This window comes from Phacochoerus africanus, chromosome 10 (assembly GCF_016906955.1).
Source record: "Phacochoerus africanus isolate WHEZ1 chromosome 10, ROS_Pafr_v1, whole genome shotgun sequence".
Lineage (NCBI taxonomy): Eukaryota > Metazoa > Chordata > Mammalia > Artiodactyla > Suidae > Phacochoerus > Phacochoerus africanus.
The window spans coordinates 102,759,710-102,774,885 of NC_062553.1; the positions used below are offsets into that span (position 1 = coordinate 102,759,710).

Below are 15,176 nucleotides of genomic sequence, written 5' to 3' on the forward strand. Positions count from 1 at the left end.
CTCAAAATATTTTGAACTGAATAGAGAAGCCAATAGGGGAAAAAATGTTAGTTTTAGTTAGCTATTTTCAATCTTATGTCACATCCTCCTTACAAAGAATTCAGAGACCTCTTAGCTTTTAAATAATTGACATCCTTCTACCATCAGAATATCTGAAAACAACATGTGGTTGTGGAAGGAGGGTTAGTAAAGGAATAGATGGGGGAGAGAAGTTATTTAAAAAAGGAAAGAGAAGGAGAGAGAGTTTTGACATCTCAAAGCTGATAATGGTCAGCCAAGGCAGTTCCTACTCAAAAAAGTCATGAAAGGCAGAAATGCTTTTTAGAACAAGAGGATTCATCATCCCAGGAGGCTTTCAAGGAGTGCCGCCTGACGTATCCTCCTAGCTCTGTTACACAGGGAACCAGCCATGTCTATCACATCCAGTGCCTCCTTCTCACTGAGACTGCCTCACCCCTTCACACCAGCCAACAGAGACCCACTAAACTTTCTTGCCCAGAAGTTCTCACAGATTATACTAGTTATGTTTCATTGAACCCTAGCTCTCCTACCCCTGAGCAGGCAGTGGGTTCAAGAGGACTGGCAAGGCACTAGCCAACTAGACTCAATTCCTCCAGCATTTCTACTAAATATTGGAGAAATGATTGGACATGCTATAATAAAATGATGATTGGACTAGAAGAGAACATAAGGAGTCTTTTTGGCCAGAGAATTAAGAGTTAAGCACAGATGCTTTTGCTTTGCAGGATTATATTCTGATGGTTTTAACATTTTTGCAGGTGTGGTCTGGTTGGTGGCAGTCATCATAGGATCTCCCATGTGGCACGTGCAACGACTTGAGGTAGATTTGGGGCTGGGGTTGGAAGCTTTTCCCACCCCTCTTAATTATAACCATTTTCCTTCCTGAAAGAGCATTGTAGCAAATCTGTATGATCTCGATTTTTTCACGAGAGGTTTTTCAAGTGGAGTAAAATAATTAGTTTTAACATGTTTTTCCCTCTGCTTTACCTAGCTTTTCCTTAAGCTTATATTGTTAAGAGTTTAATGCTTAAAATAAAATGTGCCACGGTCACATTTTACATTTTCCTGCCAGCTGAGCATATCTTTTCTAGTGTTTTTCAGTGTCGTTTTAAGAGTTCAATGGTTGCTCTATATTTTTCTTTTATTTTTAAGTGACTTAAAAAATGTATAACCAATTATCTGTGGACTGGTTGACCCACCTTCATAAGCCCTTTCTCACCTGCCTCCTATTCATTGACAAATTGAAACTGGAACTGGAACATGTAAGAGGATCATCTTATCCAAACTCTCTGCTTCCCACATGCCTTGGTCAGATGGTTCACTGAAAAGGAAGCACCGTGACGTTTTGGGTGACCTGGTCTCTCCACTGGTGTACTTTAATGCATCCTGCCTGCGAGATCTAGTGCAGACAGTAGTCTTCAAGGACACTAGGGGGTTGCTCACAGACCCTTTAAGAAAAATTTTAAAACAATGTGTCTTTTGTACCTTTTAAAATTGACCTAGGCAAATGTGAAACTTTACTGGACACTCAGTGTCCACTGGCAAGGATATCAAATGAGCCCTCAGGCAGGGGTACATTTAAAAAAATGGCTTGATGTTTGATGTAACTGGTATATTGAATGAGCTGGACTCCACAAGTAAGACAGAAGGCAGTTTTTTCTATCCCTCACCACCTCTAAAAAGGCCATCTGAGGGGTTCCCAGTCTTCTGAGGAAATGTGGTGGATGAAGCCTGGAGTGGGCCCTTTAACTCTTCTGGTCACTCAGAAAGTAAAATTCCTCTGGTCACTTTCAGTCAAAAGAATAGTGACTAGTCATGGAATAGTTTTAGTTCACGTGTTAAAATGTCCAGGTCAGTGTCACAATTACGTAAGTCCTTACTCTCAAACAATTTAAAATGACGGCCCTCCCTCAGTTGGAGCCATCTTTAGACTGAGAATCCTACAGTTTGGAGAAAGGATATGATCCCCTTCTCTGCTTTCTTACCTTCCATCTTTCCTCCCTGCCCCTCCCACTTCAGTCGGCTCTCTCTGGCTCCCTGGATGGGGAGAAGGGACGGTTTTCCTCCGGTAGGGATACCTTCTGCATATTACTGTTTCCCCATGATTGATTTTTTGTACTTAAGAGTTTCTCACAAATACCACCACTGAGACTTCCAACTGCTACTCCTTTCCCTAGGCAGCTACTCTTAAAGACCTTTCAGCTTCCACACACAACTGTGCATGGCCAGCTTCACCTCCAACAGGAAATCAATACTTTTATAAATGACCCAACCCAGTTCTCATTGTAGAGTCCATTCCATTTCTGACCTATAGAACATAGGGTTTGTTCTTTTTTTTTTTTTTTTTTTGGTTGCACCCCAGGCATATGGAAGTTCCCTGGCAAGGGATTGAATCCAAGCCATAGCTGCAACCTACACCAACAGCTAAAGCAATGCTGGATCCTTTAACCCACTGCCCTGGGCCGAGGATTAAACCCACTTCGCCTCAGAGACAATGCCAGATCCTTAAGCTACTGTGTCACAGCAGGAAGTCTTGTCCAGTTTTTAATGAAATAATCTTATCATATGTGCTAAAAATATTTTAAATATGTAACTCATTTATTTGTAGAAAATGGATAAAATCTAATTGGCAAAGACAGTCCTCTCAGACAGATCAGCCAAGTCAGATTTGCTTTCCATCAAGAAAAAGTATGACTTGGTTTTTCAAATAAAATAAATGTATTAATATGCATTCCCAGCAGCCACCTTCTCACTCTTAAATTCTATTAGTGTGAGTGCGAGCATGCATGAAGCCTTAATTACTCAGCTGGATGAAATGAAGCACCACCGACTTCACCATTACCAGTGATGTTCTCTTTGCTTTGCTCTCACTGGGCTTTCTCCCAGGAATTATGGAAGCAATGAGGTAGTTAAGTTGAAGTTGTCATCCCTTTTGTCCCTTCACTGTATGGAAAAATGGGAATTTACAATATCTCATCACCTGTCATAATACCTTTTTTCTAATGCCACACTTTCCTCTGAATAGAAATACATTTAATATAGGGAAAAGCACAATTTATGGTACCTTGATCACTGTGGCTTCACTGACATCAGTAGTTTGAATCATGTCTTGCATTGGTGGCCCAGAGTGAGATTGGGGCTGGATGAGAGATAGGAATTGTGAAAATTGAAGGAAGGGTGATTATGAAAGCAACTGGGAACGTAGACCCATCATGGGACTTCAACCCCAAGTATTCTGTTAGGCAATGGGATTTCAGAGAAGTGTATGTTTGGAAAAAGATCAGAAATTGGTTCCCATGAAACCATATGAGAGCACCTTCATAAGGTCTTTGCTTGTCCCCAGGGGAACAAGCACCTGTTCAGAGACCACCAGTCTAGCCTGTGCTTTAGAATGTGTCAATGCTTGGCTCCTGGTTGTTGACCCTGTGGGCCCTGCCTACATAGAATCAGAATGAGTTTCACCTGAATATCCTCTTCCAAGGGAATTTGGATTTTAAAATGATCTCTCAGCAAGTTTGTCCATTCCTAGTTGTATTTCAAAAATAACACCTAGATCAGAACTTGAATTTGCATACTTTTGATAACTATACCAGAAATATTTTCTCCCTCACTCAGTTGACTTTGAAGATTGGTAATAAAATCTACTGGGAATGGAGGCAGAAATATGTCTTAAGACCTAAGTATTCTTCATCTGGAAAGCTCCAGAGTGACTCAAATGACAATAGTTTCAATAAACTCTCTAACTTTAATTCCTATTATCCATATAAATGACTTTTGAAGATTCTTTAAATGTTTAATTTGTCCATTACTAGAATTTTTATTATTATTTCTATTTTTAATGTTTGAGCTCATCAGATCAGTCTGTCAGAAATAGTATTAATAAATAGAAATTGTCTTTCTGTAAAATATATACCTCAAAAGCTTATAATTGGATCTGAATATATGTACATTGGTAATTGTCTAAATTCCAACTTCTCATTCATCTCAGAATCTGAAAGCTGCCAGTTACCTCTCTAAAATCTTTGCAAGGAACCTGATCATTGCAATTTGAAAAAGCAGTCACAAATTACAGACTTTCAGTGCTTATACAATTGGAAGAAGTTTGATGCCTTGTTAAAATACTTCTTTTCAACAACTGAGGGAGCAAAATAAGTTAACAGTAAGCTAGCTGGCATACTAGTACAATTTTTTTTTAATACATACTTTGGTCATTGTAATGTTCTTTCTCCCAATTGAAAACTTACGACTATCATGTAAAAAGTTGAGGAGAAAAGTGAACAGGCTATGGACCTCAATTCCATTTAAAAGAGAAAAGAAAATATGAAACTCTTATGAATTTAAATAATTACATGGAAAAATCACACTTCACAACAAAAGAGCAATCAAAATTCTATCTCATTTGAAATATGTGCCCATAGTAAATATGTAAGGATTTGAAAAATGCTGCATGACCATAGTACTTGGCTGCTTTCTGTTCTTTGTATGCTGACTCTGGCTCTTCTAACTGATTTATACCTATTTTAAAGATTAAGTATGACTTCTTATATGAAAAAGAACATGTCTGCTGCTTGGAAGAGTGGACCAGCCCTGTGCACCAGAAAATCTATACCACCTTCATCCTTGTCATTCTCTTCCTCCTACCGCTTATGGTGATGCTTATCCTATACAGCAAGATTGGCTATGAACTTTGGATAAAGAAAAGAGTGGGAGATGGCTCAGTGCTTCGAACTATTCATGGAAAAGAAATGTCAAAAATAGCCAGGTCTGTTTAATGGAAAACTCATCTGTGTTTAAAATATTTTTAATTAGCTGTGCTGAAAGGGACAGTTGCCGGAGATCGCAAAATTCCTGGGTAATTTGGTCAAAGTGTTATTTGTAATTCACATTTAGCACATGGGCTGACTTTTTTTTGTTGTTGTTGTTGTTTTATTGTTATTATTATTATTTTCCCACTGTACAGCAAAGGGATCAAGTTATATACATTACATTTTTTCCCCACCCTTTGTTCTGTTGCAATATGAGTATCTAGACATAGTTCTCAATGCTATTCAGCAGGATCTCCTTGTAAATCTATTCTAAGTTGCGTCTAATAACCCCAAGCTCCCGATCCCTCCCACTCCCTTCCTCTCCCATCAGACAGCCACAAGTCTATTTTCCAAGTCCATGATTTTCTTTTCTGTGGAGATGTTCATTTGTGCTGGATATTAGATTCCAGTTATAAGTGATATCATATGGTATTTGTCTTTGTCTTTCTGGCTCATTTCACTCAGTACAAGATTCTCTAGTTCCATCCAAGTTGCTGAAAATGGCATTACGTCATTCTTTTTATGGCTGAGTAGTATTCCATTGTGTATAGGCATCACTCTCCCACATGTCAAGAAATATTACAAAGCCACAGTCATCAAAACAGTGTGGTACTAGTAGCAAAACAGACAGACAGACCAATGGAACAGAATAGAGAACCCGGAAATAAACCCTGACACCTATGGTCAAGTAATCTTTGACAAGGGAGGCAAGAACATAAAATGGGAAAAAGAAAGTCTATTCAGCAAGCATTGCTGGGAAACCTGGACAGCTGCATGCAAAGCAATGAAACTAGAACACACCCTCACACCATGCACAAAAATAAACTCAAAATGGCTCAAAGACTTAAATATAAGACAAGACACCATCAAACTCCTAGAAGAAAACACAGGCAAAACACTCCCTGACATCAACATCATGAATATTTTCTCAGGTCAGTCTCCCAAAGCAATAGAAATTAGAGCAAAAATAAACCCATGGGACCTCATCAAACTGAAAAGCTTTTGCACAGCAAAGGAAACCAAAAAGAAAACAAAAAGACAACTTACAGAATGGGAGAAAATAGTTTCAAATGATGCAACCGACAAGGGCTTAATCTCTAGAATATATAAACAACTTCTACAACTCAACAGCAAAAAAGCCAATCAATCAATGGAAAAATTGGCAAAAGACCTGAATAGACTGTTCTCCAAGGAAGATATACAGATGGCCAGCAAACACCTGAGAAAATGCTCAACATCACTGATCATAAGAGACATAGGCTGACTTTAAAGTTTTTTTGTCTTTTTTTTTTTAGGGCCGCACCCATGGTATATGGAGACCCCCAGGCTAGGGGTCAAATCGGAGCTATAGTCATTGGCCTACATCACACCCACAGCAACGCCAGATCCAAGCCATGTCTGTGACCTACACCACAGCTCATGACAATGCTGGATCCTTAACCCACTGAGTAAGGCCAGGGATCAAACCTGCATCCTCATGGATACTAGTCAGGTTTGTTACCACTGAGCCATGATGGGAACTCCTGATATTAAACTTTTGAGTTTTAAGTGTGATAATAAGAAAGAGTGAGATCACCAGCTCCTGAATAAAAGGGGAAGTCACTGTTACAGAAAGAACCTTACCTGAAATCTTGAAAATTGTTATATTTTCATCTTCATGTCAACATGATACAGTAGGAATTGCTGTAATGCTCCCCTCTCTCTGTGACTCACCAGCCACATGATGTGGATGTCTTCTTACTCCCAAGGTCCTACTTTCCTCACGTGTTTCAGGAAGCATAATAATATCCATTCTTACTTCCTCCCATCCAAGGATGATGCTGAAAAAAATAAGATATGTATGAAAATCCTTTGGTAATGAGAGTATGTTTATTTAAAGTTACTATTACTGATATATTTTCTTCTTTACTTTCTGATCATATTGATTAATAGAAATTTAAAAATATAATTTATTGCTATGATACTTGTGGGCCATACTGTTTATTTTATAGTCTACACTGAATGGCTATTAAAAAAACACAAAATCTTATACCAAGTCTAGTGATTTGATGAAATTCATCATTTTTTTCAAGTGTGCAGCGACCTCTAGTGTCCAGTTTCTATAAAGAACTCCTCCCTCTCAGTGTACAGTGTTGAACTGTTTAGCACCTTGGGACTTCTTGCTGATTTAGATCTCTCACTTCCTCAAAAGAAAGGGTTACCATGTTGAGATAACAAATAATGAATGTAACTCATTATAACATTGAAAATGTATAGATCTCCTTTACAGGACTAAAGGAGAAAACTCATTTGAATCCCTGGTTAATCATATTATTTAGTTATATAATGGAGGATTATATTTTAATTCTATTCTGAGGGCTTCCCATATTTTTCTATCACAGGCGTGAGTCCTCTTCAATATAAAAGGAATAAGAGCTAAGCACTGAAGTTAGACTTCCTAAATTTAAATCCAAACTAGCCTTTATAGTTTAAATCCTCTACTAGCCATCTAACTTTGCAAGTTACCTTTCTCTGTACCTCAGTTTCTGCATCTGTCAAATGCCTTATTGGGAAGATTGATAACATAATCTATGCCAAGCATCTAACATAGTGCTAGACCCATCACGAGCACATATCTAAAGGACCTTTATAAAACGAGAAATATAGGGATGAGGGTAATAGCAATGGAAAAAGATGATAAACAGTTCACATTTAACCCATCCTGAGCTTCATTAACATTTGAAAAAGTATCATTGAGAAGTCTGGACTTGAACTTTAACTGCTTTGCAACCAACTTGACACATCTGCCAGGGAGAAGTTGACTAACACAGTGTATCCTTATGAGTCCAGGAAGAAGAAGCGAGCTGTCATTATGATGGTGACAGTGGTGGCTCTCTTTGCCGTATGTTGGGCACCTTTCCACGTGATTCACATGATGATTGAATATAGTAAGTGCTTGTCTTTCTCATTTAAATGGAAGTTCTAGTTCATTTCCTGCTAGAATGGACAAGGAATCATTGAAATGTGTTGCCATTCACTTGGGTAATCAAATATCAAACATTTATTAGGTTTCTTTCATGTTTTAAGATTACCAGATTGTTATGTGTTAGATAATCATGTATGAATATGACCAAAGCTTTACTAATTACAAAAGATAAAGAAAAGCTTTTGAGATTCTTCTTCCATGTCATGACTTCTGTTCTCCTTAAGCCATTTAAACATTGGGAGAGGTGTGACATCCTGTGAGTGTTTTCTATTTAGAACCCTCACTTGAACTATATGAATTTAATAATACCTAGGACTTCAGCCAGACCCTTAATGTATTCTTTCTGATAATACAACCCTGAACATGGTTCTCAGATGATTGTGTTTTTCTAACACAAGCAGACATCTGAAGGGTAACTGCTGCTTCCACTTTACATAAAGTTTGAAATCAAGTTGAAATGCAGTAAACCCTTATATGTACTGGGCACTGGGCTGTGTTTACAAGACTAGCTTCTCTAAGAATGAGAATTCATCACAAAAGTGGTTTTTCTGCAGACATCTGATGGTTCTTCCCAAAATGGTCTTTTGAATTTTATACACCTTTAACCACTTACACAATTGTAGGTATCTAGTAAGGACAGAGATAAACAGAAATGTTACTTTATATTGATTTTTAAAAAATCCATTCTAAAGTATTACTTTTTATTTCAGGTAATTTTGAAAAGGAATATACTGATGTTACAATCAAGATGATTTTTGCTATAGTGCAAATAATTGGATTTTCCAATTCCATTTGTAATCCAATTGTTTATGCATTTATGAATGAAAACTTCAAAAAGAATTTTTTATCTGCAGTTTGTTATTGCGTAGTAAAAGAAACTTCATCCCCAGCACGAAGGCATGGAAATTCAGGAATTACCATGATGCAGAAGAAAGCGAAATTTTCCCGGAAAGAAGACATAATACAGGAGACCAAAGGAGACGCATTCAGTGATGGCAGCATTGAAGTCAAGTTCTGTGAACAACCCGAGGAGAAAAAGTATCTCAAAAGACATCTTGCCCTTTTTAATTCTGAATTTTCTGAGAATTCTGCTTTAGGCAGTGGGCCTTAATTATAACAATGTATTCATAATCATTGCCCTTCATAGCTTAATCTGAAGAGAAAATTATTTTGAGCAAAGGTCAAATACTCATGTTTTATTTTAGAATGATGAAAAGAAGGAATCTTAACTCATGTTTCCATAAAAATCTTACACTGCACATGAAAACTCAATTTTGAAAAGAGTATACCATCCTTGTAGATTATGAAAGTGGATTTTTAAAAATCTTGTACAGAAATAAATGTTCTTGCTTAACAGTTTTCCCCTTATGTAGTCAGTGTAATGTGGCTTTCTATTTATTGCTAAATTGGATAAGAAAGTAGCTTAACAATTGTATCTTTTTTCTTGAATAAGTTTAATAATTGAACACTATAATGTAATTTTTATCGTACCACTGAAGCTTGGTGATAAAATCTTTTGCGAATGAGGTCTATCCAATAATTGCAAAGTCAAAGGCAATGGAGAGGCTACAAAATGACATATGGCTGAGATTTAGAGTCAGATGGCTGGGTTTCAGCTTCTCATAGCTTTACCTTTTACTGTTGTGATGACTGGCAAGTCACATAACCTCTTTAAGCCCCTATTCCTTCCTTGGTAAACTGAATGGTACTTCTTATCTTCACGAAGTTCCCTGCCAAAACAAAATGAGATAGGAGCAGGGAAGCACTTCATACTCCAAAGCATCCCAAGTTCTCTAGCATTCTTATAGTTCCTCATGTCTCAGCAGCCCCCCCTTATTGTTTCCTTTTCCTTTCCGAAACTTTTCCTCAACCCTATTCAACTGTTCACTCCTGCCTATTTTGTAACTGGTTTCTCTGATCAGAAGAAGAATATTTCTGGGATCCTCAGCTTAAGTTGACTCTAATTTATTTAGACCAGTCTAACTATAGCAAATATCTGTATTTTTAAACCTTTTATTTTCACTAGTTGGCATAAAAGAAGTTTTGTTATGTAAAAGGACTTTTAGGTCCTTTGGGTATAGTTAATGAGAAAGAGAATCAACTCCAAGCCTGTGAAATTTTACTGTGCCCCAAACTGACCTCCAAGAGAGGTGGGTCTGGAAGAACAGTGGAGTTCCTCACTTATATTCCTTACCTAATTCTTCCTTCAACTCAACCCCTCTCCTTGCAGTCTTTTCTTCTTACTCCCAAATGTCACAGATCCAGTAGCCCCATCACGGAGCCCTGTTGCTTCCCCTTCAATATCTGAGCTTCTCAAAGTCCAGTCATCACAGCCTTATAGACAAAGTGTTTCTTCTGCATAGTTTTCCAATCCTTATTCCTACAGTCAGGTATTAGAAAGGAAGAGACGCTCAAGAATTCTCAGGGTATTTCATTTGGACAGCTTTCGAGTTTGGGAACCAAAGAACTCTGGCCATTGGGATCTTTCGAGATGCAGACATTTAATTTTATGTGTGTGTTAATGTAAGCATGGATGAAAAAAAAAACAGATTAAGCAGTGTGTGCTATTAGGGAAAATGTTAATATGACAGGAAAATTAAAAAAGTCAAGGGAGGGAAATATTATTTGGTGAAATAGACTCATCATAGATTATTTATATATACTGTTTCCCTGTTCCCCTAGTTACCCTGCAGCAAATCAATGGTTTGCTTTAAATCAATAAGCCATTAAAAATGAATCTTATTTACTGATCTTTGGTTAACCTTATTTAATTGGCAAATATCCATATGACTCTTCTTAAATTTAATGTACACATGTTCCAAACCACAATGAAAAACAGATAAATCAACACTATTACTGTTTAATTATTAAGATTGAAGTTTTAAAAATTCTTTAATATTGTAGAGCTTGATCTAAAATATTTAGATATTAGATTATAATTAAATATTTACTATAAAATTTCCAGGAAGGCTGTGAAAGCTTTTCTTTTCTTTTTCTCACACTGCATTAATGTTGTTTCAGAAACAAAAATAGTTAGAACATGCTTTTTTTGTCTTCTAAACATTTAATTCTTTTGCTGTATTATAAAAGTTTGGCAAGAAATCTGATCCAGTACATTACTGAGAAATGCCTACTATTAGCCAAAGAAAGTCTGAGCTCAGTCTGAATATGAGTTCAAACAGTAGTGTAACATAATTTAGAAGTCCATTGAGAATTTGCCTTGGATTTGCAAAAGGAGCCCTGATTATGGCTTTTCTTTCTAATTTCCCTGACTTCACAGTCCCCTGAGTCTCTCAAACCTCTTTGTCCTCCATCCAAGGATTTTCTCTGCCTTAAGTTGTCATTCATTTTACTCAACCTACTTTCCCCTTATCTGGTGCTTGGAGTAAGATTTGAGAAAGTCTCTTTGGATCCACAAGACAGGGTTGAAGAGGAGTAGAGAAAACCTTGATTGGCATTTGGGTAAAGTGTCTTTGAAATCAGTGAAAAAATATGTGTCACTGGTCAGACCTCTAGATATTTTGTTTCATTATGGATAGTTATGCCAAAAAAAGCCCTGTATATAGACCAGAGGCAATATAATTCAAAAAGAGAGAGGAAAATTTTCCAAACAAGTGGTTCCAAAACAATTAAATATCCAAATTCCAAAAATAGGACTTTGATCTTTATACTACATAAAATTAACTCATAATGCATTGTAGACTTAAATATAAGAGCTAAATCCATAAAATTTCTCACATAAAATATAGAAGAAGATACTTATACCCTGGATTAGGTGAGGTAAAGTTTTAATAAAGCACTAAAAGATAGAAGCCTAAAAAAAAGAATTGATAAACTGAATTCTATCAAACACACACACACACACCTGTGCATGAATATTCATAGCAGACTATTTCAAAATAACCCTAAACCAGAAACAACACAGATATTTATCAACCAGTGAATGAAAAAAACAAATTTTGGTAAATCTATCCAATGAATATAACCCAGCAATAAAAAGGAATTAACTATGAGGGCATGTAACAACAAGAATAAGTTTCAAAAGTGTTATGCTAAGTGAAAGAAACAAGGCAGGAAAGAATCTATATTCTATGATTCCAGTTACCTGATATTCCAGAAAAGACAAAACTATAGGGGTAGAAAACAAGCAAGTAGTTTGTAGGGGCTAGCTAAATTTAAGCACTTGAGTGCAAAGAGCATGAGGGACTTTTCTGGATAATGGAAATGTTCCATACCTTGATTCTGGTCATGGTTACTTGACTTTATAAATTTGTCAATATTTATTGAATTTGTATACTTTAAAGGGATGAGTTTAATTATGAAAATTATACCTCAATTTAAAAAAAAACACATAAGGGAATTTCATTTTGCAACACGAAAATGCCAAATCCATATACTGGTATCTTGACTTGTAGCATAAGATCTACTATAGTAGGAAAAGCTTAGTGAAAGCTTTTGAAACTGCCTCTCCCCTCACCATCCCAAGCAGCCAAGAGAGTAAATCAAAAACAATATTGCTTCCCCAGAGTGGACATCAAAGATTAGTGCCATTCTCAAAGATTTAAGTGGTGCAGCATAGGTACCCATCACATCCTCATTTAATTCACCAATCAGACCTGCAAAATTTTGTTGGATCTTATTGAGTGGCAGTAGACTAACACAAACTCAGATCATAACTCCAAGCACTGCTATTGTGCTGGATATGTTATCTTTACCGATGCAGATTATCACAGCCTCTGTACGTTTTATGCAGCTGTGGATTGGGCAAAAGCAGTTTTCAATGCCCACTTAAAAGGAGAAACAGCAGCAGTTTATATTCACATGAGATAGATGATAGTGTACATACATTCCACTGCTTTAACCAACATCATGTTAATTTGCTTTTTCACAATAGTCCAAAGGGAATTGAAAAGTCTGGATATTCTACAGAAGATCATTTTGGTGTTATACCAAATGCAACAGTGTATTTATCACATTATATTACTTAGAGCTGATAAGCAGAAAAAAAATTGGCAAGGACCATGATTTTATAATCATATGTGCTCCAGAGGGTGGGAAATAGTACAGACAAAACTTTAAAAGATTTAAAGGCTGCCACATTGGTGAAGTTTTTAGGGGTTATCTTCTGGGAAATTTCAGAACGTAACTTTCAAAGTAATTTCTGGGTTTTTTTGTACTATGAACCTCCTACCACTAACAAAGAAGTACAATGGTTGGTAGACCTCTGGGTTTCACAGCATTATATTTTCTAGAGAATACTGTTTTGACCCATTTATTAGCAAAATGGTAGACAGCTAGTTTCAAGTGGATCCCATAGCGAGAAGGCCTCTGCAACTGGTCTAGATTACATAAAAGCAGACTCATCCTTTGGACCATATGACCTAGGTTGTGGCTCAGTGGTCAACGAACCTAACTAGTATCCATGAAGATGCAGGTTCAGTCCCTCGCCTCACTCAGTGGGTTAAGGAGCTGGCGTCGCCATGAGCTGTGGTGTAGATCGCAGACACGGCTCAGATCCTGAGTTGCTGTGGCTTTGGCGTAGGCCGGTGGCTACAGCTCCAATTAGACCCCTAGCCTGGGAACCTCCATAATGCCCCTGGTGTGGCCCTAAAAAAAAAAAAAAGGAAAGAAAAAAAAGAAAAGAAATTCTGTCACTTGAATCATATGCGCATAAAGCCACGAAGTATTAGAAGTATCTGTGTTAAATAAAAATGTCATGTGGAACCTTTTGCAAATTGAAATTAAAGTGTTTCTGCTCATACCCCTGGATTTCTGGAGCAAGTTCATGTCATCTGCAGCAAAGAATTATTCACCATCAAAATGTAGCTCCAGGCACACTGCTGGCCCTGGGAGAGACAGATGGTCATACCATTCAGCCACTATGTGACCAAAATTGTCTATAATGAGATGGGCACCATCACATCCACCAAGTCGCTGATGGGGCAGTTCTGTAAACAAATTCATAATGGAAGCAGTGTATCCAAGATCATCAGTTAGAGCAGGTCTAGAGGATACAGTTCATCTGTACAAACAGGTGGCATATTCCTCCATTGTCAATCATCAATCTTGCACAAATACCTCTTCCTTAGCTCACATCTATGGCCTCCTGTTTGGACTATCAGTTCCTGTGAGAAGTATGCTAAAGTCTTCCTCTATGGTTTTATATTTGTCCACTTCCTCTTTTATATCAGCCAGCTTTTGCTAATCTGTTTTAAGGCAGGTACATGAGGATTCTTATGTCTTTTTGATTGGCCATTTCATCATTATGTAATGTTCATCTTTATCTCCAATAGCAAAAAGGAAGTTTTCAAAGCAAAAGAAAACATTACAAAAAGACCTTCTTTAAATGTATTTAATAAAATGTTTAAAAATGATGTGTACCTGTATTTATTAATAGAAACACTAAGTCAAAGATAGAAAAAAACCTAAGTGCCTACCAATAGGAGAATGGCCAAATAAGTTACTAAATATTTATGATCTATATTTTTGAAGAATATCAATGGCCATGTGTGGCCGGTGAAGTAATGCTAATGAAATGTGAAAACTACACATCCAGGAATTTCCTCCTAATAGTCAGCCGGACTCTCTCTACTCCCCATATAGTCTGTAAAAATAAAATTCCTTTCAGAGTTCCCATTGTGGCTCTGAGGTAATGAACCCAACTAGTATCCATGAGGATGTGGGTTTGATCCCCACCCCTACTCAGTGGGTTAAGGATCTGGCATTGCTCTGAGCTGTGTAGTAGGTCACAGACCTGGCTCAGATCAGATCTGACATTGCTATAGCTGTGGTATAGGCCAGCAGCTGTAGCTCTGATTAGACCCCTAGCCTGGGAACTTCCATATGCCACAGGAGTGGCCCTGAAACGAATGAATGAATGAATGAATGAATAAATAAAATTCCTTTCTTTATCACTCCATAAAAAGTTATTTTTACATTCTCAGCTCATCAAAGTAGCCTTAACATATTTTCTGCTTTATTGCTCTAAAATTCAAGCTGGAGCCATTTAATCTCATTATCTATAAGGCTAGCAGGCTCTTTAAATACAATGTTGAGAGGTTTTTGCTATGCATAGGGGTAAAAAGCAGTTCAGCTATTTTGCAAATGTGGTATTTATAGATTTTATGGGGACTACAGGAGTCCTTGAAATGTTGGAACAAAAAAACAGACCTATCTATTAAAAAGTATAGACTGGCAATGTATTGTTCAGTGACAGTGAACTGATTCAATGAATGTTTTTGGAGTGCCTACTATGTGTCAGACCTAGACACTCTCTTTCTATTTCAAGATCAGGAAAATTGTTTCTATTCTGAACCAGATGAAGCTGAAAAGAGTTAGCTGGCAAATGAGAAAATAGAGGCAAAAAGTCATAAAAATTATTTCAT

The 15,176-nt window shown here is 37.1% G+C and overlaps 1 protein-coding gene across 1 annotated transcript in view; it reads left to right on the forward strand.

Annotated features, from left to right (window-relative positions):
• QRFPR (pyroglutamylated RFamide peptide receptor) overlaps positions 1–9,079 on the forward strand; it is a 45,424-nt gene extending 36,345 nt beyond the window's left edge. The window contains exons 3-6 of the mRNA XM_047799504.1: positions 780–841; positions 4,548–4,783; positions 7,656–7,753; positions 8,502–9,079. Of these exons, the coding sequence (XP_047655460.1) occupies positions 780–841; positions 4,548–4,783; positions 7,656–7,753; positions 8,502–8,902 (797 nt within the window). The 3' untranslated portion in view covers positions 8,903–9,079. The remainder of the gene's footprint in view (positions 1–779; positions 842–4,547; positions 4,784–7,655; positions 7,754–8,501) is intronic.
• Positions 9,080–15,176: the final 6,097 nt, after the last annotated feature.